The sequence below is a fragment of the Equus przewalskii genome, chromosome 6 (genome assembly GCF_037783145.1).
Source record: "Equus przewalskii isolate Varuska chromosome 6, EquPr2, whole genome shotgun sequence".
Classification (NCBI taxonomy): domain Eukaryota; kingdom Metazoa; phylum Chordata; class Mammalia; order Perissodactyla; family Equidae; genus Equus; species Equus przewalskii.
This window is the reverse complement of record NC_091836.1, coordinates 12,795,644-12,823,622: the sequence shown is the minus strand read 5'-3', so window position 1 is coordinate 12,823,622 and position 27,979 is coordinate 12,795,644. Positions and strand designations below refer to the sequence as shown.

General features: G+C 37.3%; 1 protein-coding gene across 1 annotated transcript; it reads right to left on the bottom strand.

Moving 5' to 3' along the window:
- Positions 1-592: 592 nt before the first annotated feature.
- Positions 593-23,393, bottom strand: BIRC2 (baculoviral IAP repeat containing 2). Its single transcript, XM_008522753.2, has 9 exons — positions 23,011-23,393; positions 19,628-21,806; positions 19,430-19,529; positions 15,551-15,629; positions 14,890-14,938; positions 4,073-4,315; positions 1,740-1,994; positions 1,427-1,468; positions 593-1,318 (listed from the first exon to the last, which is right to left on the bottom strand). The coding sequence occupies exons 2-9, from the start codon at positions 20,463-20,465 to the stop codon at positions 1,125-1,127; spliced, it is 1,800 nt and encodes a 599-aa protein (XP_008520975.1). The 5' UTR covers positions 20,466-21,806; positions 23,011-23,393; the 3' UTR covers positions 593-1,124.
- Positions 23,394-27,979: the final 4,586 nt, after the last annotated feature.

The window sequence follows — 27,979 nt, the reverse complement described above, 5'->3', positions numbered from 1 at the left end:
TAAAGGCAAGAAAAGAGATTGAATGATGGAGAAATTGTCACTCTTCCAGTGTCTTCTCTATTTAAAGGGATCTAAAGGAGTTGTGGGATAAGAAGAAAATGGAGAGTTTTTCATTTTAGACCTCCTTTCCCCTTGGCCTCAGAAGTCTGCCATAGACCCTGATCTGGGAAAGATGAAATATGAGTGGGCTCAAAAAGGAGATACTTACCATTGCCTGTATTCTACCCCCGCATTTCACCAACACCTATGCAACAAAGCAATTACACTATTTTTTGAAAATCCCAACACAGATTTACCTAGTTTTATTTGTTAATAATTTCCTGATACAGATTTTTAATTCAAATTATAATATACAAAGCAACTAAATAGATACTGTCATCTAAAGGAATTCTCATAAATCACATTACTATTAAAAACACTTCCTAGCAATTTGTTGCATGAATTTAATTTTTTATTTAATAGCTAGCATCTGAGTACTTAACGATGTGACAGGTACTCTGCATGTGTACATTATCTCATTTAATCCTTATAACCCTATGAAAACATATGGAAATTACTCTTTAAATCAGGAGAAAAGAAATTTTTGATGATGTAGTCTTTTTAAAGAACTTTATTAAGACGTTTCTCACAAATTAGGGAAAAGCTTTTTATCAGTAAGAGAAAAATCCTTATTTTATAACACAAGTGAAAAAACACCAGAGAAGTTGACACCATAACTTTGATAAACTCCAGAGTTCCTGGTTTCCAGTTCTTTTAAACTACACTCTTACCTAGTAATCAAAGCTTTCAGAAAGAATGCCAAATCCAGTCTCTCCTGAAATGACACACAATAGCACTGAGACACCTGCTTTAATTCCTCCCATTTACACATGTACACTAACATAGCTCAATCAATCATAAATCCTCTCTTTCATTAAACAGAGATTAAGATTAAATACAATATATGAGACTATCTGGGGTTTTTTTTTTTTTAATACAAGATTACTGGTACCAAAGCAGAGTAGAATACAAATGCTACTTATTAAAGAACCCACAATTCTTTTTTCGCTTCAGAGGGCTTCAAATGTTCAACAATATTTTAAAGACTTTTTTACATATAGGCTAATATATAGCCTATTTTTCTTTTATGACAGAAACGTACGAACAGTACCCTTAATTATACCCCTGCAAATAGGACACTTTCTTAGAGCAGGGGCACATTCCTGGCATACTACCAGATGACCACAAGGAATGAACACAATAGAAACTTCTTTGTCCATACACACTTTACAAGTTCTTTCTTCCTGGAGCCTCCTCAACTGTTCTTCCAGTGACAGACCTAGTAACAACAACAAAAAAACTTTAGTGAAATTCAGTTTCTACTTTACCTCCCATTAAAAAAAAAAAGAATATTTCATGCTGGTCTTAAGTCTTTATTTTGTTTTACCTGAAACATCTTCTGTTGGAATATACTTCATATTCTTTTCCACTGAGGAAAGAAAAACATACGAAAAGCATCACTCTACCAAATACAAGACTGCTTCACCTACTACATGTTTTTTTCCACCACCATCTATTGAAGGACATAGCTTTTAGCTATATATTATCAGGTTTTATTTAGCCATACTACTTGGGCAATAAAGGATTTCACTTTTTTACAACAACATATAGACTACAGTCCACTAATTGGATTTGTTTGTCAAACACAAAGATAAACATAATCCCAAGGATTTCTAAAATAATTTTATCAACAAACTCACCAAATAAGTTCTCATATAAAGTAGAGTCAATTTCTTTTAGACAGTTTTTGAAGATGTTGGCAGCAGCATTTCCTTTAACTAAAACGGTATCAATGAGTTCTCTTGCTTGTAAAGGTATCTGAGTTTTTTGTTTAATAATATCATGTTCTTGCTTATTAATTACATTGGCCTTTAAAAGATTATCCAGGATAGGAAGCACGCACGTCAACTGCTGAAAGAGGGCCATTCTATTCCTCCGAATTAATGATAAATCATCTTCATTTAAAAAAAAAAAAGAAAAAATCCATTAGATTTTAAACTGCTTCAATTATACTCATACAGTCACTAACAACTAACCCTACAAACAATTTAGGCACTCAACAAACAGGAGCTCGAAAAAGAACAAAATTACTTCTTTGCACATTAATGTCTGGCATTTGGAAAACTTGCAGAATATTTAGCTAAGGCATATTATATAATACATATATGGTTTCTGTTTTCGTCACTTTTTAAAGTCTATATATTTACGTACCTTAAAACCCTGCTCTATTCTGTTGAAAGTAAGCAGAGAATTTTAGAGGACAGTAAAAATTTCCCACTTCTGTACTTTCCCCCATGCCATTAGTAATACTGACTTCTAATTGTATTATATCACTTTACTTTTATAAGCATTTTCAAGTAAATTGTCTCACTTGATACAAAGATCCTGTCAATTAAACAAGGCATCTAATTTTCAGATAGGGAGAAAAAGACTCAGAAAACAATGAGTGACCTGTCCAAGGTCACAGAAAGAATCAGTTGCAGAATGAGGTCTCCTAGATTAGCATTCTTTTCAACTCCGTGCTTAAGCAGCAGTACTGCAGCGTTGAAAAGTTTGAGTGTAAGGTCAGGACAGACCTAGAGCCCCATACCCGCCTAGCCACTTACCACCAGCTATGTGCCCTAACCTCCATTTACCTCAGTTTCCTCATCTGTGAAATAAGATAATAATAGTACCTTCCTCAAAGAGTTGCAAGGATTATATGAGATAATACATTAAAAGTATTTAGCACAATACCTGGCACATAGCTAGCTACCAATATTATTTTATAAATGTCTAGGTTTATATCAATTTAAAAAAAACAAACTGCATATGAATCAAGCCTAATCTTTTTATAAAAGCAAATGTTTTCTCCTTTAACCCCAAATCACATAAAATTCATGCTAAATTCCCTACATTTATGGAATATGGGCATGAACTCCTGAGATATCCTTCAAAAAGTTCCTTCTTTTGCTGTCCCAATCACCATAACATTTAATTGCCTCTTTTAAGCTTTAAAAAAAAAAAAAACAGTACATCTCTATATTTACAAGTTTAGTGAGAAATAAGTTGTAAAAAGAGAAGTCCATTTTCCTTCCCCATTTTATGATAAGAAAGCTGAGGTCTGGTTAAATAAACTACCAAACAGGCAACTGTCAGAGCCAGGATTTAAACACAAATCTGTCTCAATCTAGAAGTCAGACTTTAAACATTTTGCTAGATGGCCCCACGATAAGGTTCTCTTAAACTATTCCCATCATTACTTACGAGCTTAAACAGAAAAAGTGTCTTCCAGCCCAAATACCCTAATTCACACTATATATGCAAACTTCACCTCACTTGGCTCTTTAACCATGCCTTTTGGTACACTAGTCTCCAGAACCAGTCTATAAGCTTCTTCAGAGCAAGCACCATGATTAGTACAGTATTTGACATAGGTGCTCACACTCAATTAATATTTGCTGAAGGAATGATAACTCAAAAGACTTGTTTTGGGAGTCTGAGGCTTAACAGACTGATGTGAATACCAAAATCAGTTCCCTACTATCTTTGGGTTGGGCAGGGGCTACTTACTTGTTAAGCTCTAGGATTTCATCATCATTCCTATCTTTTGTATAAGAATCACTTAGCAAGTATTTAGAAAGTCAAACACCGTATTAAGAATATGATTTGAAGGAACTTAAAAGAAAAACAAAGTAGAAACAAGACCTAGATCCAACTTTAAAATCTTGCTTTTTCAAACCAATTTAAATTTGTTATATGTGAGGAAGAAATGCAATACAGCTCAAGAAAAGAGTTATACTAAAATCCTCTGGTTAGCATAAATCAGGGATCTTATTGGAAAATAAGCATATAGAAAAAAGCTGCAGTCAACGGTTCTCAACTAGAGTAGTACATTGCCCACAGTGGAGAAGGGAATATGCAGTCTGGAAATGACTGGTGGCTGCTATCAGCAGTTAGGGGACAGACAAGGATGCTAGCTGTCCTGCAACATGTGAGACAGTCCTATGAACCCCACTGAGAAATAATGCAGGTGACTAACACTCCCAAATACCTGATGCCATTTCTTCAGTTTGTCTTTCCTTCTCCTCTTCTCTTTTTTCATCTTCAGCATTAAGAAGTGCTGACACGATATCATTAACTGTTTTGTAATTCTCTCCAGTTGTTAGGATTTTACTCTGAACTGTCTGTTTTACCAGGCTTCTACTGAAGCCCATTTCCAAGGCAGCTTTAATCACAGGTGTATTCATCATGACTGCATCTTCAGAAGAACTTTCTCCAGGTCCAAAATGAACAACTATTTGAAAAGACATGTACCCATGTTAAATTTTACAAACATAAAATATGGAGAAAAATAATTACTTTGACACAATCTTTAACGTCATGCTGCTTATATCCTAGTAAGGGAGATGAGCCATATGCACCAATTACTTATAACTCCAACAAAAGTTTGAACTTTTGATAAGGATCAAATCAAAGTATAAGAGTATGCTATACTTTTTAAAAATACAACTTCCAAGGCTACATCCTAGACCTACTTAATAAGAGACTCTCTAGAGATGGAGCTTAGGAATCTGTATCTTTAAAAAATTCCCCAAATGACTCTAATGTACAGTCAGTTTTGAAAACCAATATGCCACACAAATTCAGATAGTGAGAAGTGAGATAATTTCTCACTTCAGCCAGGAAAGTTGGGGAAATCAACAAAGACTTCATGGAAAAGATGGCATTAGTGTTTGGACTTGAAGGATGGACAAAAGCAGAATCTAGGAGAGGTGGATAGATAAAGCAGAGAGAATAACATGAAGGGAAGAACAGTAAAATGGACAACTAATTCATGCAAGACATGTCTAAAAATGTGGTTAAAGGAGTAAAGTAATGTGATTTCAGACAACAACAGATGCTCTGAAGAAAATAAAGCAGTGTAAGGTGATTACAACAAACTAGGAGGCAGGAGGACAACTCAGGGCAATCAGGGAGGCATTTTCTGATAACAGGGTCAATGCTGGCTAATAGGGCATCTCTGTGAAAAAGATAAAGACATCATTCTTTAAGATACTTTACTGCCATCTGCTGGAAAGCTGTTATAATAAACACATAAATATACAATGGCTACAATGTGTACTGTGCTCCCTTGTTCAAACATAAGTGGAAACACTACCTGATAGATAACACCAGAACACACACTTTAATGATAAGGAGTGATCTATGGGAAGATCTGAGAGAAGTCTTCCAGGAAAAGAGAATAGCAAGTATAAAAGTCTTAAGTCAAGAGAAAAGTCTGATATATTCAAGAAACAGAAAGAAGGTGGTAGAAAGTCAGAGACGAGGGGGACGCCCAGGTCATGTAGAGTCTTGGGAGTTCATATTTTAAGTTTGCTAGAATATTCTAGGAGGATTTTAAGCAGAGGACTGAAAAACCTGATTTGTCTTTTCAAAAGATTATTCTGGCAGCTCTGTAACAAACTTTTATGAAGCAAAATGGAATCAGAGAGACCAGTTAGGATATTATGACAGAAGATGATGGCAGTCTGGATTAGGTTGATAGTGGTGGAGAGGGAGAGAAATGGTAGGATTTGGGACATATCAGGACTTAGAACAGATTAAATATACAAAGTAAAGAGAGGAATCAGGGATGATGCCTAACCTAACTTGAGCCAACTTTTTGACCTTAGCAAGTGGGTACCATTAACTGAGATGGGGAAGACCAGAGCAGGAACAAATCTGGGGGATAAAGGACAAGAAGAAAACGTTTGCTTTGGTCATATTAACTCTGAAATACTTGTTATAGCCAAGTAGAGATTTAAATGGGTAGTTGGACATGCCAGCCTAGAGCCCAGGAAACAGAGAAATAAATTTGGGCTGAGTGTTGACAGGTACTCCATCATTTAGAAGTTTGAAAAAGGAGTAGCCTCTAAAAGAGACTATTCATGATCAAGCAGGGAAATGGGGGAAACCAAGAATGTGGCATCGGGAAGTGAAGAAAATGTCTTATGAAGGATGCAGGATTTTGATGTCAGCCAAGATTGCTGAATAAGATGTCCCCTACTTGTATCTCCATTCAACAACAATTTGGAATCCATCCATGGGCAAAACTGCCTCATGGGAGCTTTGGGATCCGAGTAGAAGATTATGAAATCCCAGTGAAGTTCAACACCAGGGAGAGACGTTTTGAGAAGATAAGCCCATACCCAGGTGGCTGACTCACTGACCATGGTCCTGGCTACAGACCCAGAAACAGTTCCACACCTCTCAGGACTTGACTACAGCCCCATTTGGCTTGGTCCTGTCACTAACGCCATATACCAAGGGAATGGGAAGGAGTCCATGCTTTGGGTAACAGGCACACAGACCTCGGACCAGCTATGGACACTGAAGTTGCCTGTGAACCAGATTCAGCCAGGGTTTGGGAGCCGCTGGAGGTAAATCAGCCACACTCAGTCAGACGATAGATTCTGAAATGGCCTCATAACTGGGCTCCAACCACCCCAGATACAGTCCACAGTCTTGCTGACACAGGAACCCAGCAAGAGACACTCTGGCTGTGCACCACAGGCTCCTGAAAGGACCCTAAATCTGGTTCCAGTCCATCCCAGCCACAGTCCACAAGCAGTATTGCTGGCACATGGAGCCGGTGGGAGACACTCATGTCTGCACCTCAGGAGATCCTGAAACAGTTCCAGACTCTCCGACCACAGTGAGGGAGCAGCCTAGTCCACCAAAGAGATTGGCAGGAGACACGCCCATCTGTGCCTCCAGAGCCAAGTCCACAGACTTCAATCTTCGCTGCAGCACATGAAATAGCCCTGGGGCTCCGTTCCAGCCCCTCTCAGCCACAGTTCAGGGCCAGTTCTACCCATCAAGGGACCCATCAGTGATCAGACAGGAGCCTTCCCAGGGACCTAGAGGGAGCCATACCCATCCGCACATCTGGTCACGGGCCTGCTGTCTGAGGACTAAACTGTGGACCCTGAAGCAGACCTTTGTCTCAATAACATCCTGCTAAACAATGTACTGGAGTCAGTCCTATCCATCAAGGGACGAGACAGGATCCATGCCAGCCTGAGCCCCTTGTGACAAGCCCACCAACCATGTATCCCACCACAGACTCAGCAACAGCCTTGTCACCAGCTTCAATTAAGCACAACTGTGATTTCTGAGGTAATCCCAGCAGCCAAGGGAACCAACAGAAAGAGGTCTTTACCCACCAAAACCAGTCCACAAAGACTGGAAGAGGCATTTCCTCCTTCAAATACACAGACACCAAGGCAAGGCTACAAATATCATGCAAGTCAGGCAACTATGACAATACCAAAGGAAACTAATAAAGATTCAGGAACCAACCCCAAAGAAATGGAGACCTACAATTTGCCTGACAACAAACTCAATGTAATCATTTTAAAGAAACTCAATGAAATTCAAGAGAACAAGACAACTAAATGAAATGAGGGTAACAATACATGAACAAAATTAGAAGTTTAATAAAGAAATATACACCATAAAAAAGAACCAAACAGAAATTCTGGAGCTGAGAATACAATGACAGAACTGAAAAATTCAATAGAGAGCTTGATCATGCAGAAAAAAGAATCAGAGAACTCAAAGGGAGATCATTTGAAATCAGCCAGTTATAGGAACAAAGAAAAAAGAGAATGAAAAAGAGTGAAGAAAGCCTACATGAGTTATGGGACAACAACAAGTAAATGAACATTCACATCACGGGAGTCCCAGAAAAAGAGGGAGAGGAAGGGGAAGAAAGCTTCTTTAAAGAAATAATAGCTGAATGCTTCCCAAATCTTGGGAGAGAAATGGACATCCAAAAACACTAAGTTGAAAAAACCTCAAGCAAGATCAACCCAAAGATTACACCAAGACCCACTATAGTCAAAACGTTAAAAGCCAAAGACAAAGAGAGAATTATAAAAGCAGCAAGAGAAAAATGAGTCATCACATACAAGGGAACTCCCTAAGGCTATTAGCAGATTCCTCCACAGAAACCTTGCAGGCCAAGACAGAATGACTTGCTTTATCAAAGTACTAAAGGAAAAAAACCACAAACCAATAATACTAGCAAAACTGTCCTTCAGAAACAAAGGAGGGATAAACACATTCCAGACAAAAGTTGAGGGAGTTCATCAACACTAAACCTGCCTTACAAGAAATGCTAAAGGGATTTCTTCAAGTTGAAATAAAGGGATGCTAAGTAACAACATGAAAACATATAAAAGTATAAAGTTTACTGGTACAAGTAAATATGTACCAAACTGAGAATATTCCATACTGTAACTATATCTCAAGTAAAAAAGTTAAAAAACAATAATATTAACTATACCTACAGTAACTTGTTACCGGATGCATAATATAAAAAACGTAAATATGACAGTGTAAAATGTGGCGTGAGAAGTGAAAGTGTAGAGTTTTTGTATATGATTAAAGGTAAGTTGCTACCAGGTTAAAACAGACAATTATATCTATAAGACGTTTTATGTAAGCCTCATGGTAAACATAAAGCAAAAACCCTATAGTAGATACACAAAATATACAGAGAAAGGAATTAAAGCATACTATCACAGAAAATAAAACAGAAAGGAAGACAGCAAGAGAGGAAGAAATAAACAAAGGTACTAAAAAACAGTTTGAAAACAATTAACAAAATCATAGTAAGTCCTTACATATCAACAAATACTTTAAATGTAAATAGACTAAATTTTCCAATCAAGAGAGACAGAATGGCTGAACAAGATCTAACAACATGCTGCCTGCAACAGACTCACTTTAGCTTTAAGGACACAGGCTGAAAGTAAAGAGATGAAAAAGATATTCCATGCAAATGGCAACCAAAGAGATGAGGCATGGCTATACTTACATCAAATAAAATAGACTTTCAGTCAAAATCAGTGACAAGAGACAAAGAAGGTCACTATACAGTGACAAAGGGGTCAATTCATCAAGAGGATATAACAATTAAAAATGTACCAAACAATGGAGCACATAAATACTTAAAGTAAATACTAACAGAAGTAAAGAGAGAAATAAAGAGCAATACAATAAAGAGTAGAAGACTTCAATGCCTCATGTTCATCATTAGATAGATCATCCACACAGAAAATAAGAGACAGCAGACCTGAATAACAGTATACACCAAAGGGACCTACAGACATACACAGAACATTCCATCCAAAAGCACCAGAATACACATTCTTCTCAAACTCACATGGACCATTCATCAGGATAGAGCATATGTTAGGCCACAAACCAAGCCTCAACAAATTTAACAATACTGAAATCATATCAGGTATCTTTTCCAACCACAATGGCATGAGACTAGAAATCAGTAACAGGAAGAAAACTGAAAAATTTACAAATACAGGGAAATTTAACAACACACTCATGAACAACCAATGGATCAAAGGGGAAATCAGAAAATATCTTGAGACAAACAAAAATAAAAACACAAAATATCAAAGCTTAGAGGATGCAGCAAAAGCAGTTAGAAGAGGGAAGTTGATAGCAATAAATGCCTAAATTAAGAAAAATGAAAGATCTCAAATAAACAACCTAACTTTATACATCAAAAATAGAGAAAAAGAACAAACTAAGCCCAAAGTTAGCAGAAGGAAGGAAATAGTGAAGAGCAAATAAATGATATTATTACAAAGACAATAGAAAAAAAACAATGAAACTAAGAGTTGGGTTTTTTTTGTTTTTTTTTTTTGTTTTTTTTAAAGATTTTATTTTTTCCTTTTTCTCCCCAAAGCCCCCTGGTACATAGTTGTGTATTCTTCGTTGTGGGTTCTTCTAGTTGTGGCATGTGGGATGCTGCCTCAGCGTGGTCTGATGAGCAGTGCCATGTCCGCGCCCAGGATTCGAACCAACGAAACACTGGGCCGCCTGCAGCGGAGCGCGCGAACTTAACCACTCGGCCACGGGGCCAGCCCCTAAGAGTTGGTTTTTTGAAAAAGTAAACAAAATTGACAAACCTGTAGCTAGACAAACTAAGAAAAAAGAGAAAAGACTCAAACAAAATTATAAATGAAAGAGGAGACATTACAAATGACACACCAAAAATAGAAAGAGACTGCCTTGAACAATTATACACTAACAAATTGGATAATCTAGATAAAATGAATAAATTCCTAGAAATATACTACTTACCAAGACTGAATCATGAAGAAATAGAAAATCTGAATAGACAAATAACAACTAAGCTGATTGAAGCAGTAACCAAAAACCTTCAAACAAAGAAAAGCCCTGGACCAGATGGTTTCACTGGTGAATTCTATCAAAGATTTAAAAAAGTATTAGCACCAATCCATCTCAAACTCTTTCAAAAAGTTGAAGAGGAGGACACAATCTCAAATTCATTTTATGAGGCTAGCATTAGCCTGATACTAAAGCCAGATAAGGATACTACACAAAGAGGAAACAACATGCCAATATCTTTGATGAATATAGATCCAAAAATTCTAAATAAAGTACCAGCAAACCAAATTCAACAGCACATTAAAAGGACCACACATATCATCAAAGAGGATTTACCTCTGGGATGCAATGATGGTTAAACATATGAAAATCAATAAATGTGATAAACCATATTAATAGAACAAAGGATAAAAATCATATGACCCCCTTAATGGATGCAGAAAAAGTGTTTGAGAAAATTCAATACCCTTCCATGATAAAAGCTCTCAACAAATTTGGTACAGAAGGAACATACATCAACATAATAAAGGCCATGACAAACCCACAGCTAACATCATAGTCAGTAGTGAAAAGCTGCAAGTTTTTCCTATACAATAGGAATAAGGCTACTCACTCTCACAACTTTTATTCAAAATAGTACTGGAAGTCCTAGCCAGAGCTATTAGACAAGAAAAGAAATACAAAGTATCCAAACAGAAACAGAACAAGTAAAGTTGTCTCTATTTGCAGATGACATGATCTCATATATAGAAAATCCTAAAGACTCCACTAAAAAACTGCTAGAATAAACAAATTCAGTAAAGTTGCAGGATAAAAGAAAATCAACATACAAAAATCAGTTACATTTCTATACACTAACAATGAAATATCAGAAAAGGAAATAAATAAAACCACTCCATTTACAATAGTTAACAAAAACATTAAAATATAATTGTATCTCAATAGAAAAAAAATACTGGAGAATAAATTTAACCAAGGAGGTGAAAGATCTGGACACTGAAACTATAAGACATTGATGAAAGAAAGTGAAGACACAAATAAATGGAAAGATATCCCATGTTCATGGATTAGAAGAATTAATATTGTTAAAATAACCATACTACCCAAAGCCATCTATAGATTCAATTCAATCTCTATCAAAATTCCAACAACACTTTTTCACAGAAATAGAAGAAACAATTGTAAAAGTCACACTGAACCACAAAAGACCCCAAAGAGTCAAAACAATCATCAGAAAAAAGAACATGGGGCTGGCTCTGTTGCCAAGTGGTGAAGATCACGGGCTCTGCTGCAGCAGTCCAGGGTTTCGCTGGTTCGGATCCTGGGCACGGACATGGCACCACTCGTCAGGCCACGGTGAGGCGGCGTCCCACATGCCACAACTAGAAGGACCTGCAACTAAGATATACAACTATGTGCTGGGGGAATTTGGGGAGACAAAGCAGAAAGAAAAAAAAAAAGATTGGCAACACTTGTTAGCTCAGGTGCCAATCTTTAAAAGAAAAAAGAAAGAAAAAAGAACAAAGCTGGAGGCATCACACTTCCTGTTTTCAAACTATATTACAAAGCTATAGTAATCAAAACAGTTTGGTATTGGCATAAAAACAGACATATAGACCAATGGAACAGAATAAAGAGCCTAGAAATAAATTCAGGCATATAAGGTCAACTACTATTTGACAAGAGAGCCAAAAATACTCAATGGGGAAAAAAGTCTTTTCAATAGATGGTGCTGAAAAAACTGGATATTCACATGCAGAAGAATAAAATTGGACCCCTATCTTACACTACTCACAAAAACTGACTTGAAATACGTTAAAGACTTAAATTTTAGACCTGAAACCATAAAACTCCTAGAATACAGAGAAAAATCTCCTTGACATGGGCCTTGGCAATGATTCTTTGGATATGACACCAGAAGCACAAGCAACAAAAGGAGAAAACAAGTGGGATGACATCTAACTAAAAAGCTTCTGCACAGCAAAGGAAACAATCAACAAAATGAAGAGGCAATCCACAGAATGGAAGAACATATTTGCAAACCATATATCAGCTAAGGGGTTAACATTGAAAATATATAAGGAACTCATACAACTCAACAGCAAAAAAACAACCCAATTAAAAAATGGGCAGAGAATTTGAACAGACATAGGTCCAAAGACAGACAAATGGCCAATGGGTACATGAAAAGATGCACAACATCACTAATAATCAGAGAAACACAAATCACAACCACAAGGAGATATCATCTCACACCTGTTGGAATGGCTATTATCAAGACAAGAGATAAGTGTTGGCAATGCTGTGGAGTAAAGTGAACCCTTGTACACTGTTGGTGGGAATGTAAATTGGTGCAGCCATTACGGAAAACAGTATGGAGGTTCCTCAAAGAATTAAAAATAGAACTACCAAATGATCTAGCAATCTCACTTCTGTGTATAGATCCGAAGGAAATGAAATTACTGTCTCAGAGATATCTGCACCTCCGTGTTCACTGCAGCATTATTCACAGTAGCCAACACATGGAAAATACCTCTAAGTATCCATCAACAGCCGAGCGGATAAAGAAAATGTGATAATATACATATACAACAGAATATTATTTATCCATAAAAAAAAGGAAATCCCTCCATTTGTGACACCATGGATGGACCTTATAAGATGAATAACTTATAAGATAAATAATTTCTGGGGATCTAATATACAGCGTGGTGACTATAGTTAACAATACTGAATTATATACTTGAAAGTTACTAACAGAATAAATCTTAAATGTTCTCATCACACACAAAAAATTCTATTTATGTGAGGTGACAGATGTGTTAACTAACCTTAATGTGGTACTCATTTAGCAATATATGTGTGTCAAATCAGGCCACTGTACACCTCAAACTTACACAGTGTTATGTGTCAATTATATCTCAATAAAGCTTGGGGGAAGAAAAAGAGTAAAGCAGTCAACTATTTCAAATGCTGAAAACAGGTCAAGTAGTGGATTTGCTAAGATGGTGGTTGTTGGTGACTCTGACAAGAACAGTTTTTAGTAGAACAAGTTAAAAAAAAGCACGGAAGATGAAGAAGAGAGTAAGCACAGAAAGCTTTCTAGGCATTTTGTTGTCAAAGGAAGCAGAGAAACGAGACAATAGCTGGATGGGGACACAGGTTCAAGGAAAGGTTTTCTTAGGATTGGCTATAGTACATTCTGTTTGCATGCTGAAATAAATGATTTGGACAGATTGAAAAATCGATGATGTGAAAAAGTGTAGATCACTGCCAAAGAAAAATCCTTAGATTGACGGTAAGGGATGAGATTCAGAGGACAGAGGACAAGTGGAAGAGTTGGCCTTACACAAGGGAAGGACAATGCATTCTTTATAAAACAAGAGAAAGGAAAGTATACGGATACATTATGTAAACTGGTGCTTTTCCTGGTGAGAAGATAAAGTAGTTCTCTCTTCCCTGTTTTTATTTTCTCAGTGAAGCAAGGTTAAGAGCTGGGAACAAGGTAGGAAAGAGTGTTAAACTTATGAAGAGAGAAAACGTGAAACAGTCACATGGAAGTTTAGCAAAGTGATTTTATTAGGGAACTGCAGCAGGATTGCAAGGCAGCTCACTAGAAAGCTGTAGTTATAAATTCAAAGTAAGAACAATCAAGTAAGTAAGATACTGTCTTTTCCAGCTTTATTACCCAGGAGATAGTTATCATGTACCCAAGTAACTCTTCCTTTTCCAAGTCAAATAATAACAAACCCTCAACAATCCTCCTGAGTCAGTTTCTGGGACCCTTAGACATCTTGGTCATCTTTTTCTGGTTCTGCTACAAATCTGCCAATATCCCTCTTTGAAATGGGATGCCAAGAATAGAACACCTCTTTCTAGTGCAGTGCAGAAAACAGTGTTGGGGCTGGCTCCGTGGCTGAGTGGTTAAGTTCACGCGCTATGCTGTGGCAGCCCAGGGTTCGGATCCTGGGCGTGGACATGGCACCACTCATCAGGCCACGTTGAGGTGGCGTCCCACATCCCACAACTAGAAGGACATGCAACTCAGATATACAACTGTGTACGGGGGGTTGGGGAGATAAAGCAGGAAAAAAAAAAAAAAAAAAAGATTGGCAACAGTTGTTAACCCAGGTGCCAATCTTTAAAAAAAACAAAAACAAAAACAGTGGACTATTTTGGACACCATAACATACGTACATTACATACATTAACTAAATGCCATATGTGGCTAAATTAAGTTTTAGCCATAAGCTATACCTCCTATCATTGCACTAAAATACTGTACACCTGACAAATACCTAACATCTAGACCAATTCTTAAAACATAAGTGAACCGGGCCTTTTCCCACATGCTAGCTTATAGCAAACTCTTGCTCTTTGGAGGGCTTATTATTTGCAGTTCTCATTCTTTGAGCTATTTGCTATAGTTGGTTTTCTTTTACACGTGTCTTCTTTCTCCAATTGGAACATCAGCACTTTAAGAACAAAGACTAGTATACTTTGTAGAATCCTCTAAAAATGTCATGAATCTTGGTAGACACATAATATTTATCAGTTAACTTCTTAGCATTTTTTCCTATGACCTCAGAAATCCTTTATTTACATACTTTCATTCTTAACATTCTTATAAAAATCCCTATTCCATATCTGAAATATTTTCAAACATACTTGGTGGATCAGCATTTTCATCTCCAGGAGTGTCTGAAGTTGACAACAGCTAGGAAACAGAAGAAAAACTAATAGGTAAAATCAGAAATCTCAAACAACCTGAACAGAGCAACAGTTAGATAAGTTTATCTTAAGTAATGTACATACTGTTTTGAAAACTGGGTATTTTACATATTTCATTTTGCTTTGTTTTACCTTAATTATCACAAAAATTTCCTTAAACTCTACCTACTTCCAAATTAAAATTCAAGTATTTCTCTAGTTTCAGGAAAGTAGGAAAAAGTATTAATAGTTTCTTTTTCCATTTAGAAGGTCATATTTCAGTTAGATCACTCTCAGGGGTTCTAAACTCCTAACAAGTTATTTTTTGATGGTTTTCCTGGAAAAGATGGAGGAGACACTAAAGATCCTCCTCCACCTCAACATAAATTTGTACAATGGCAAGCTGAGCGATTTTTCAAAAAACTAAAAATAGAAAACAATTTTTTGTTTAGCCCTGAACAAACAAGGTGGTTACAAAAACAAAAATAAAGGTGTCATTAATATGGACACAAAACATGTAACTATAATTAATAAGGAAACAGATATAAATGTCACTTCTAATAATATTTTTTTAAAGTATTATTTCATTCAATGTTGCCAATTATAAAAACTTATTTACCTGTTCAAGAAGATGAGGATATCTAGCTTGAATCTCATCAACAAACTCCTGCCCTTTCATGCTTATCAAGAACTCACATCTAAAACACAAGAGGAAAATTATTTTTAAAAATTCTTTTATACCAAAATATAACCTGACCATTCTAGAAAATTGGCTTTCCAACTCTTTAATGTATCCCATAGTATAAACGTTCTACATCACAAGCTGGCGCACACACACATCCAACAGGAACAAAATTCTCAAAAAAACACTACAAACTCTTAACTATGTGTTGATGCGTTCTGATATTTTCTACTTAAATGCATTAACATAATAACAACAATAAAAGGAGCACAAGCTAAGGCTTGAAAAATGCTGTTCTAGACAATTTACTTTTGGGGCTTAACATAGTTTCAGAAACTAATTCAGTATTGAAAATGTGATCTTTTACAATATAATAACTGCTCATCTTTCCCCAGTGTCCACTCTTTCATTACATTTGAAGCATAAACTCTCCCTCCAAAAATACTGAATCAAATATTTTCATCTATACATAATGTGACAGTGTTTCCAAAATACTTGTTTTCAAACTACTAGAACTTCTCAAAGGTGTTCCAGGAAGTTCACGTAACATCTGTTTCCACATCACTCTTTTTTGTTTTTTAACAAATGATGCTAGACAACTCAATATCCATATCCAAAAACCAAAGAACCCTGACCTAGGCCCATACTATATACAAAAATGAATCATATACCTAAATATAAAACCTAAAACAATAAAACTTCTAGAAGAAAACATAGGAGAAAATCTTCTTTGTCCTTAGGTTAGGTAAAGATTTCTTAGCTAAGAGACCAACAGCATAATCCATAAAAGATAAAACTGATAAAGAGACACCATCAAAATTAAAAACTTCTGTTCATCAAGACAGTGTTAAGAAAATGAAGACAAGCCACAGTCTGACAGTTTTCAAAACACATCTGATAAAGGATTTGAATCCAGAATATATTAAGAACTTTCAAAACCTAGTAATTAAAAAAAAGAACTTTAAAATGGGCAAAAGATTTGAATAAGACACTTCACCAAAAAAGATATATAGAAGGCAAATAAGCAGCTCACCATCACTAATCATTAAGGAAATGCTAACTAAAATCACAGTGAGATTCCGCCACACATCTATTAGAATGGCTAAAATTAAAGACTGACAATAACAAGTGCAGTCAAAAACGCGGAACACCTGGAAGTCTCATACATCGCCAGTGGGAATTTAAAATGGCACAGCCATTTCAGAAAACAATTTGGCAGTTTCTTACACAGTTAAACCAAACTTGCCATACAACCCACCACTCCCACTCCTAAATATTTATCCAAGCAAATGAAAACTCATGTCCACAAATGTTTATTAATGTTCATAGTGATTTTATTCATTATCACTCCAAACTGGAAATAACCCAAATGTCCCTCAACTAGTGAATGGGTAGAATTAGTAGAGATCATACAAGCATGCTCAAGACTCAAGTTTATCACCCAGATAACATAGCTACCTGTCATTGTGCTCCTGATCTTTATACAGTCTTAAATTATTTTTATTCTGGGACTGATTAACTTATATTCATAATGATTAAAGACAGGAAGTATAACAAATCCTGGCTGCCCCATATTTCTCTTCTCCAATCAATTCTATGAGGACACAGATTTTTGTCTGTCTTATTCACTGTTACATCCCCAGCATCTAAAATAGTACTCAGTAGGCACCCAAATATTTGATAAATAAATAAACTGTGTAAAAATATAGTAATAATGATTATCTATTTTGGTTTTTCATTTACTGAGATTTAAGATTATCCACAACTGAATTTGTTGTTTTCAGAAGTGATTACAAAAAGCACCCCTAAGCCTTTTACCCTATTTAAGTATTTAAAACAAAACACAAATTACAGAAATAAACCAAGATTTTGTTTTGTTTTATTTTATAAAGGACAAAATGCAGCAATTCAAACACTAAAATTGGAAAGCTGTTTTGGTCTCTTTAACACAATATTAGTTAAATTTCAAATTATATGTAGATAATCCCATAGAACTAGGCATAATCAGGTCACTTAAAATTGTGACAATAAACATGCTTTTTCCTACATAATTAAAAATAAACAAAATATGTTACTTTCCAGAGTTAGAAAGTCAAAATTTATCTTGATATATTATGAATATTAAAGACATAATTTTAAAACACAACTTTTAACAATGTACTAACCCGTAATAAAATATTTCTTACTTCATTCTTCTTTTTTATCTTATATTATACAAAAACAACAAAAGAATTTTTTAATTTTCTGAAGGGGTTCAAGAGATTCCTCATTATTGTGAAAGGCACTCACAGGTCAAAACATTATCTATAGTACACAACTCCGCTTATATGCGGTACCAAGAGTAGTCAAACGTACAGACAGAAAGTTGAATGGTGGTTGCTAGGGGCTGGGGGGAGGAGAAAATGAAGAGTTAGCGTAATAAGTACAAGTTTTAGTTTGAAAAGACGAAAAAGTCTGTAAATGGACAGTGGTAATGACTGAGGAACAATGTGAATGTACGTAATGCCAAAGAACTCTATAATTAAAAATGGCTAAAATCATAAATTTTGTAACTTATTATTTTACTACAATTTAAAAAAAAAAATCTAGTCCAACCTTCTCATTTTACAGAGGAAGAAAGAGGCTCAAAGTTGTCACATGGTTTGTCCAAGTTCACACAGCTACTCAAAAACAAAGACAGAATAAATTTCTAATTCTATTTCCACTAACACCACCACCTCTAAATTCTTTCCAGGCTACAGTAAAAAAAGAAGAGAGGGGCTGGCCCCGTGGCCGAGTGGCTAAGTTCACATGCTCTGCTTCGGTGGTCCAGGGTTTCGCTGGTTCAGATCGTGGGCACAGACACGGCACTGCGCATCAGGCCATGCTGAGGCAGTGTCCCACACAGCAGAGCCAGAAGGACATACAACTAGAATATACAACTATGTACTGGGGGACTTTGGGGAGAAGAAGGAAAAAAAAACATTGGCAACAGATGTTAGCTCAGGTGCCGATCTTTTATTTATTTCATTTATTTATTTATTTATTTTGAGGAAGATTAGCCCTGAGCTAACTGTCGCCAATCCTCCTCTTTTTGCTGAGGAAGACTGGCCCTGAGCTAACATCCATGCCCATCTTCCTCTGCTTTATATGTGGAACGCCTACCACAGCATGGCTTGTCAAGCGGTGCCATGTCCGCACCCAGGATCGGAACCAGCGAACCCCGGGCCACCGAAGCGGAACATGCGAATTTAACTGCTGCACCATCAGGCCGGCCCCCGGTGCCGATCTTTTAAAAAAAAAAAGAGATACTGCTAGAGACAGAGTGACTAAAAGGAGATACGTGACATGAAACAAGATAAAACTATACAGAAAAAATAATTTACAATTATAATCAGACTTAACAATCAGCCTATATTATATGCATTTTTATATCCTGTCTTATTCCTAGATCCATTTTATGTCCCTTGTTGTTTTCCTTTTCCCTTCTTTCTTTTTCCTAACTTGGGTTCTTTTTGTTTTATTTTACCTATCTTTGTAATCCTTAAGTCTTCTTTAAAGTAAAATGGGAAATATATTGAAATGTATGACCATAATTGTAAATGAGTCATCAAGAATAAGTTAAATTATATCCTGCATACATGGCTTACAAAAGAAGAAAACACAGGACATTCTACAACATGTTTCATCAAAATAATTAATGTTAAAATTTGGTATTTTAAAAGGTTAATTCCCCAATGGTAAAACAACTGTTATAGTGAAATGTAATTAATCATGCAAGTATGCCTACTTCTTTTAAGTAGAGTTTTGTGTGGAAATACCTTTCAAAACAATTACCTTGGAAACCACTTGGCATGTTCCACCCATGGGTCATCTCCAGATTCCCAACACCTTAAGCCACCATCACAACAAAAGCATTTGACATCATCATTTCGACCTAAACAAAACAAAAAACTAAAACTGAATATACACATATTCTGATATGTAAATCAAAATGAACTAGATAAAATGTAAAGCTAAATATTAGTTTCTTACCCACATAATAGAAACCAGCACTTGCAAGCTGCTCAGGCTGAACTGGTACACGAGGTGGCCAGTACATAAATGTTCTCAGTCGAGCCGCATGTGTCTGCATGCTCAAATTTGAAATGCTAAACCTCAGCGTTTCCAGAGAATTTTCCAAAAATGGACAGTTGGGGAAATGCCTCCGGTGTTCTGACATAGCATCATCCTTTGGTTCCCAGTTACTTAGAGTCCCACCACAGGCAAAGCAGGCTACCCTATCTCCGGGTCCTATATAATAAAAGCCAGCTCTTGCCAATTCTGATGGTGATAAAAAGGTTAATGGCCACATATGGTAAGTAAGAAATCTAGCTTCTTCAGTACTCATTGCATAACTGTAGGGGTTAGTCCTCAAAGGGGAGAAGTCTTCGACTGCTCTAGAATTAACAAGGTTTGGTGAAAGGTTGGAATAAGAACCACTGAATGAGCCACTATGTTCCAAAGTGGGAGATAATGAATGTGTAAAACTGTTCCTCATTGGAGAAGAAGTATTCTTAGAGGTGGATTCCAGACTAGTAACAGAAACCAGATTCTGAATAAAGCTACAGCTAGGATATAGCTGTTTATGTTTTTCAATAGGATTGTCTCCTTGTTTCCAGTTATCCAGCATCAGGCCACAACAGAAGCATTTGACCTTGTCATTCACACCAGTGTAATAAAAACCAGCACGAGCAAGACTCCTTTCTGAGACAGGAACACCGGTGGGGAAAGTTGAATATGTAGACATTCTGTAGAGTTCACATGAAAAGTCATATTTCATTTTTTGTTTGTTGCCGACTGTCCAACTTGACAAGATTGTGCTATCTTCCATTATACTCTTAATTTTTTGATATTAGGGACCTGGGACAAGTCTTTGGGAGGTAGTTTTGTGCATGAGTGATTTTACTTTTGGATGGCTAAAAAGCTTCACATGAAATTTCTCATCTCTTCACACTAATTAGATTTTTACCATAAAAAAGAATCAAATGATAGGCTCCGACTTATGTAAAATTCACTAAACCTTCTTTACTGGATTTATACCTGAGTTTACACTCAGGTAGGATGATCCCTCTCCTAAATTACCAAGAGACTATTTAGTACTTAGTATTAGGTAGTATTTAGCACTCTTGGGGATTATATTAACTCTTTTAGGTAACTCAAGTGTTATTTGCTCATTATTTGGTGCAATACTAACCTAAGGGCCTGAATTAAGTTGACACACTTGTGAAAATAAGTTAAAATTCCTTGATTTTCCAAGGGGATTTATATTCCCAAAATTCCAAACAACTACAGAATATCTAAATTATGCCTTTAATTTGCTTTTGATTATAAGCTACAAAGCCTGGATACCAAGCCAATTACTAAGTATGCTATAAGAGGAAAAACCTATATTCAGGTTTCTTTCCCTACAAGCACTTTAATATGATATCAGAAAAAACCACCTTGCCTAGGCTATATATGGTCACATTATCTAAAGGCTAACTTCATATAGCTTATCATCATAGTATTTACGTAAGTGGGTTATACTAGCTTCAGCTAACAACTTTTGGGGACGTAAACACCCACAAGCTTTACTGAACTTACGCTTCTTATAGTGTGTATGATGTCAAATGAAATTTATTTTGCTTAAATCTCACAAACTGCTAACTTTTCCATCTTTGTTAAATATTGTCTATATTTGTTTCCATTTCCTGCAACCATTATTATGTTGTCTTTCTTCCTAACTTTGCATACCACTTTATTACACCTGATCAACGGAAGTATTTTTCTCCATAAACTTAACTAGTTAACCATAAAATTTCCACAGCTGAAACTTTTTATACTCCATTTAAAAATTAAATAACCTGTCTCTCATTTAAGGTCATGCATCTACTATATACTCATTTGGTAATTAAAGATAAATCAATTTATCAAGATACAGCTTATCCTTTCTATGTTACCACAAACGCCTAACAAAATATTGTATTACCAACAGAATTACTGCTTCTGCAAAATGTACCAGTAATTATCCCTTCTAGCCTTCTTTCTGAATACCCTATTCATACACAAAATTACACTCCACAAAATTCAAACTATATCCCTTTATACAGTTTCTGGGTCTCCATAATGGGATTTATTACTGCAGGAGAAAAAAAAATAAGGGGAAAAAAGTAGACTCTTCGGGGCTGTAAATCTGAAAAGAAAAAACAAAAGTTACTTTTAGAAGACTATTTTCATGTTAAATAGAACTTACAAATTCAATTTATTCAGTAAACTCTTAACAATGATTTACACTTTAGATAATACTACATCTTAATTTCAACACTTTGTCACGAAAACTTTCTAACTTGAAAATCTCTTAATTAAAAGAAATGCAATATACTCCCCTTAGCACTAACTATACATTTTTTTTTAAAACATACAACTTTGAAGACAGAGGGACATTTTCAAATAGGAAAATATTGTGTCCTTGGTCTCCTCCCCTTTCTTCGTGACAACTTTTGAAAGTTTAAAGATAACATCTCTGGCAGTTTTCTAGAAGCAAAAGGGGACAGTGGTGAAAAAGACTACACCCCATCAGCAACAGGACAGCAATAATTAGGCAATAACGTTATTTTTTGAGCGTCGAACCTTTCCAGGACTAGGCAAACTGACCAGTCAGCGTAAAACGTATCAAGAACTCAATATAAACCCTTAAACTCTACAATTCCCTCACAACTCCCCAGCAACAACCACAGAAAACAATTCGAAAACAAAACATGGCACAACGGGCTGCGAAACACTGGCCTTCGGAACGTGACCACTTGCATAAATGTTTTCGTTCCACCAGGACTTGACAGCCTATCTTTAGACTTGTAGCTACAAGCACCGTACTGTGGATTTTGCCGTCTTTATGCAAACTGTAGCTGGCGGGGGGATAGATTAGAAAAGAAGAGAAACTATGGGATTCACTCACTAATTTCCCGGAGTTACTTCTCACAACAGATCACTAAAGCGGCGGACCGCAGTTGGAACTGCCTAAAAAACGAGATCTCGCCGCCACACAACTGTTTTCGTTACATTAAATTTAAGGCATACCGAGGGTTACCTTAAAACCCTGCAAAAACTATGAGAAAACATCTTGGTCAGAGTGCCAGGGGCGAAAAGTGGGCGGCGGCCAGGGCGGGCGTGCCGACAGCTCAATTTTTAAAAAATTATTTCCGACTTCAAGTCTTGGAATTGGGGCTTCCGAATTAAATTAAAGCCTCGGCGAGAGTAGAGAGCAGGATGCAAAGAGCTCCCGGCGACCCTCGCCCCCCGGCCCGGGCCCCAAGCCCTGCCACCTCGCCCGGCCGCCGCTTCGGGGAAATGGGTCCCCGCGGGCCCGCGCCGCCCGGGCCCGGAAGAGCTGCACTCACCGCAGTGCCGGCGCAGCAAACGCGGAAACAGCGCGGCTGCCTGGCGGCCTCCGCAGACGCTGGAGAAGCGGCGGCGACGGAAGAGAGGCCAGGCCGGCTCGTTCCAGCGCTCCCGAAGCCCCCAGCCCAAGCTGGGCCCACGCTGACGCACGGTGACGTCAGCGCGCCCTGCCGGGCCCCGCGTCAGCGCCGCTCGGGGGCGCCGGGGAGTCTGCGGTCGCCGAGCGGGACGGCGCGCGCGCCCTGCTGCGGGCAGTGGGCCAGCCCGCCGGGCGAGGCGGCACGGTTCACATCATCTCGGCGTTTCGATTTGTGCCCTTGCGGTTTGAGCGCGCTGACGTTTCGTTCTCTCTCTGTCCCTGACATTCTCCTGAGGGGGACGTGGCAAACGGAGAGCCGTGGAGTTTGAAGGTTGGGAAACCCTGCGGAAACGCCCCTGCCCCGGGGTTTGCGCCTCTGCCCCCGCGTCACCTCCGAGTTCTGATCCAGCCCGGGTCAAAATTCCTCTAGGGTGACACCTCCGCTCGTCTTAGATGACAGCGTTTGAGAATGAAGTCAACCTGGTGGCATTTTTGCTTTAATTAAGTAAACAGTTGTAACCGTTTTAAACCATTGAAACCGTTTTTGCCTCAGAGCTCAGCTGCGCAGCGTCAACCTTCAGTAGCAGGCGTGGAAACGAAACAAAGCCGAGTGTTGGCAAATACAACAGCGTCAGGAGCTTCTTTTTGAAGGCTTGATCATCTTTTGAGGATGAGATTATATCCACTTTATAATCAGTGTATCTTTTATTTATAAATTTTTGTTTGTCTTTAAGCATTTGGTTTTCTGCTCTGGAGACATATGCACTAACGAAAAAGTGTCCTTATTTTTCAAAAGATCATTGCTAGCTCATTGCTAGCAACATGAATGGGTATTTTAAGCCAGGTCTCGCTCCCAGTTTTTTGTGAATGTGATTAAAATGGAATGTGTACATTCATATATATGCATGCGTATATATAAAACGTACATGTGCCGCAGAGGAGCCCACTGATCAATGATATTTTAAATAGTTAAGTGATAGAAAAGTTGTAAATAAAAAATCTTGGTTTTACCAGCCTAGGACGTTTCGTGTCCCTCCTCTCTGCGTGCCGCAGAGGCATGCAGTGTGTGTGTGTTGTATTGCAGGAAAAGAATTTTTTAATTTATGTCTGTGAAGACACTCTTTGTCAATGAAATCAGTTGCTTTTTTCTCTCAGGGGATCTCCAGGGGGCAAACATTTCAAAAACTTCCAAATAACAAGCTACTTAATTAGGCAGCCAGGGGAATTCCAAGACCCTGAACCATTTCCCATTTCCTGTCCCTGTCATTTCGGCCTGCCAGTCCGTCACAGAACAGGAGGTCTTCTGTTCCAGTGATAATAGTAAAAAGAAAGTATTTGTAACAGTTGGTGATACAGAGAAAAGAAATGCCATGGCTCCCAGTGACTAAAAACTTCCAAATATGCACATGAATTTTGATAGTAGTTCAGTATTTAGTCCAAGTCACTCTTTCTCGGAAAGTTACAGGACCTTCCTTATATATGTGGGAAAATACATATAGCAAGAATTGTTCATTCCGAATTCAAGATTATTTCTCTTTTTTAGTTCTTGTCCTGACCAAAAAGTAAGATAATGAATATACTTCAGTATTGGGAAAAATTCAAATTTCAAAAACCCAAAAGCCTTAGATATTTTTCCCAAAAAGTGTGTAATAACTTCCATGTATATTACTGCTTTATAACTTTTAGCCTTGTATAACCTTGTAGTTTGGTGTTACATTTATTCAGTTAATTTTTTTCATATTTTGAGTGTAGAGTTGCTGGTGATTTTTTAAAAGGTATATATTTCTGCTGAGATTGGCATGCTAATATTTTTCACATTTATGTAGAAAAAAATATTTACAGGATCCAAGACAATTTTGAGGTACAAAACTAAGATGGAGGGGACTTGTCCACCAGATAACGAGTTATATAATAAAGCCATAGTAATTAAGACAGTATTGTATTAGCACAAAGATGGATGAACAAATGAACAAGATAAAGAGCTCATAAAAAAGACATATATATATGAATTTGATATATGACATTGATATTACATATTCAAAAGGATTAGTCAATAAGTAACGTCAAGTAAGTGGTTATTCTAATAAAAAATAGAATTACATCATGACTTAAACTATTAAAACAATTCCTGGTGCATAAAAACTCTAAAAGTGAACAGCTACCATTATGAATCCGAGGATTTAAACATATCTTGTGAGTTATAATCTATTGCAGTTATTGTCATTATTGGTGCCCAAGTTGTTTTATCTTAGGCCAATGGGAGCTTATTCACATTGGCTCCTGAGTCCCTTTGACATGGCCCTAGTAGTCTTTGATTGCTTTTCAGGCTGGTTTTGTACATTTCTTACGCCATACCTATATTAAGCCATTTATTCGAAGTGCCCTGTTTCTTTTAATGGGAAATAGTATTTAAAGACCATAATCTGAATGTTTGTGGTACTAATTGTCATTGAGTTGTATTGTTTTTGTAACCTGTTCCATGGACAGAGCTGAGTAATATGATCTTGTTTTGCTTTTTGTTTTTTTAATAAAATGTGTCATGAACTCTTCCAATTCAGATTAAGGAATTCAAGGTTTTTAACCGCATTGATTGTACATCTGTAACTCCCTCCCTTCACCCTGAAAAATCCTTATTCTCACCTCTACTCCTTTCCTGCCCCGTAGGTAATGATTTAAACATTTGTTATGGTCATTTTTTTAATTTTTAAAAGACAGTTAATTATCTATATTTATCTACATCTCCCTTTTTCTTAGGTAAATGATAGCATTCTTTTCCCACCTTTTTTCACTTAATAATAAATTCTGGAGATCACTCAGTACTAGTATACATAGAGAGATATTCCTCATTTCTACACACTACTCCACTGTGTAGATGTACCATAATATATTCAACTAGTACCATAATGTATTCAACTACTTCCCTACTGATGGACATCTGGGTGGTTTCCAATCATTTGCTATTACAAATAGTACTGTAATGATAGTCATGGACATATATCTTATTTTAGGATTTATTCCCAGAAGTTGGATTGTTAGGTCAAATGGTAAATTCCATATGTAATTTTGTTAAATATAACCAAATACCCCTCCCCCTCCATGGGGATGTTAGCATTTTACAATCCAGCCAGCAATATGTGTAATTTCCTTTTTTCTGCACAGCTTCACCATGGGAGTATGTTGTAAAACTTTTGAATTTTTGCCAGTCTATTAGATAAATGGTATTTCAGGGTAGTTTTAATTTCATTGCTCTATTATGAATGAGATTGAAAATCTTTTCATGTGCATCAATTGCATGTGTAACATTTACTTTAAAAAATTAAGTATAAAAGAATGTTAGAATTGATTATGTGATATTGTTAAAGAAAAAATTATTCTGACACTTGTTAAAATGTCAACAAGTAAGGAACAACAGAAGGAAGACTTTATTCAGGACTGTGGCAGTAGGGGAGAGAGATCAGGCTCAACTCTAAATACATCAAAGATAACTGAAGATTTATAGCCAGCCAGCAGAATGAGGGGAGTCAATGGATGTAAAATCACTTAGTGGAGACATCAAGGGCAGGGGGATTCTTGCTGATTATAGGCCAAGGGCTTACACATCAAAGGTAGAAGATAAAGAATTTGGTCAGATAGCAAGGGTGGGGGCATTCTCACTAACCTGACTTACAGCAAGATTCTTGCTAAGATCTGGCTAGGTAGGCCAAAAATGGGGTGGGAGGTGACAAATGGAGAAGGCACTGACAAATCTGCATGACAAACTTTACCCTTGTTTACCATACTTTTCCTGGTAACCTCCCCATAACTGGCCTACCCACGCTCTTCTTTATTTTGTCTTTAGCTGAAGATGGTATTTAGAACTGTGGCTTAATTCACCTCAGGGAGTTACTCATTTTTCCCTGGGTATCTCCCATGTATTCATGAGGTATACATGTTAAACTTCTGTTTGTTTTTCTCTTCTTAATCTGTTTTTTATTATGGGTATCTCAGCCAAGAACTCAGAAGGGTAGAGAGAAAATTATTTTTTCTCCCATATATCAGTATATACTATAGGGAAGGAAAAATCTCTTCCTCTGCCTATCTTAGGTTCTCCAGCTGGGGTCCTGTAAATTAGACTGGCCAAAGATAGATTATCAGGAGAAAAACAAATAGAAGTTTATTAACATGTGTATTGCACATGTACAAGTGAGAGCAAAGCCAGTACTGAGCATGGAGGCTCCCCAAGCTACAAACAGGCAGGGTAATTAATTAGTAGACAAGGCTGAGGATAGCTGCAGGCCTCTCCCAACCAGAAAGCCTGTTTGGGAAATGGAGAGTATCCTGGAGGGGCCCCTCCCCCTGCTCAGACAAGGGGGTTGAGACATAGCCCCACCTCCTGTGGAGTGTGTCTTCCAATGCTATCTGACCAGAAGGGCTGTTGAAAATCCCTGAAAGCTATGTGGCCCAGCAGCATGCTAGCTAAGAGGAGGGCAGACAGAACCAATAGTTTGCAGAGCAAAGCCAGTGGCCCTATTCAACCAGGGAAATTGGGGTGTGGTCAGCTCGAATTAAGACAACAAATAAAGAGCTTTACTGGTTTTAGAGCTGCTTCTCCTGCTGCACCAGGGCAGGGAATCTAATTCATAGCCCTGCTCATTGCTGAATATAGCCTTCAGCCTGTCCAACCAGGGAACCAGCCAGAGCACACAGGAAGCTGCACAGCCCATTCAACAGCCCTACATACAGTGGCACCAGAACACAGAGCACAGCTCATGGCTTCCCACTGTCTGGAGAGCAAAACCAGTAGCCTCACCTTACCAAGGAATTCAGTGCACATTCAGGCCTGATTCAGGGCCCCAAACAACAAGCTGTACAAGCCTGGGGCCCTAGCCTGCTGCCCTGCTGGGGCAGGG

What these genes read in the sequence shown, in the direction of transcription:
- BIRC2 (XM_008522753.2), bottom strand. Translation starts at nt 20,465, where the DNA reads ATGGAAGATAGCACAATCTTGTCAAGTTGGACAGTCGGCAACAAACAA. An exon ending in CATGCCAAGTGGTTTCCAAG is followed by an intron (nt 15,630 to 19,429) that starts GTAATTGTTTTG and finishes CTTGTGTTTTAG; the next exon opens with ATGTGAGTTCTTGATAAGCA. An exon ending in TGAAAATGCTGATCCACCAA is followed by an intron (nt 4,316 to 14,889) that starts GTATGTTTGAAA and finishes CTTTTCAAATAG; the next exon opens with TTGTTCATTTTGGACCTGGA.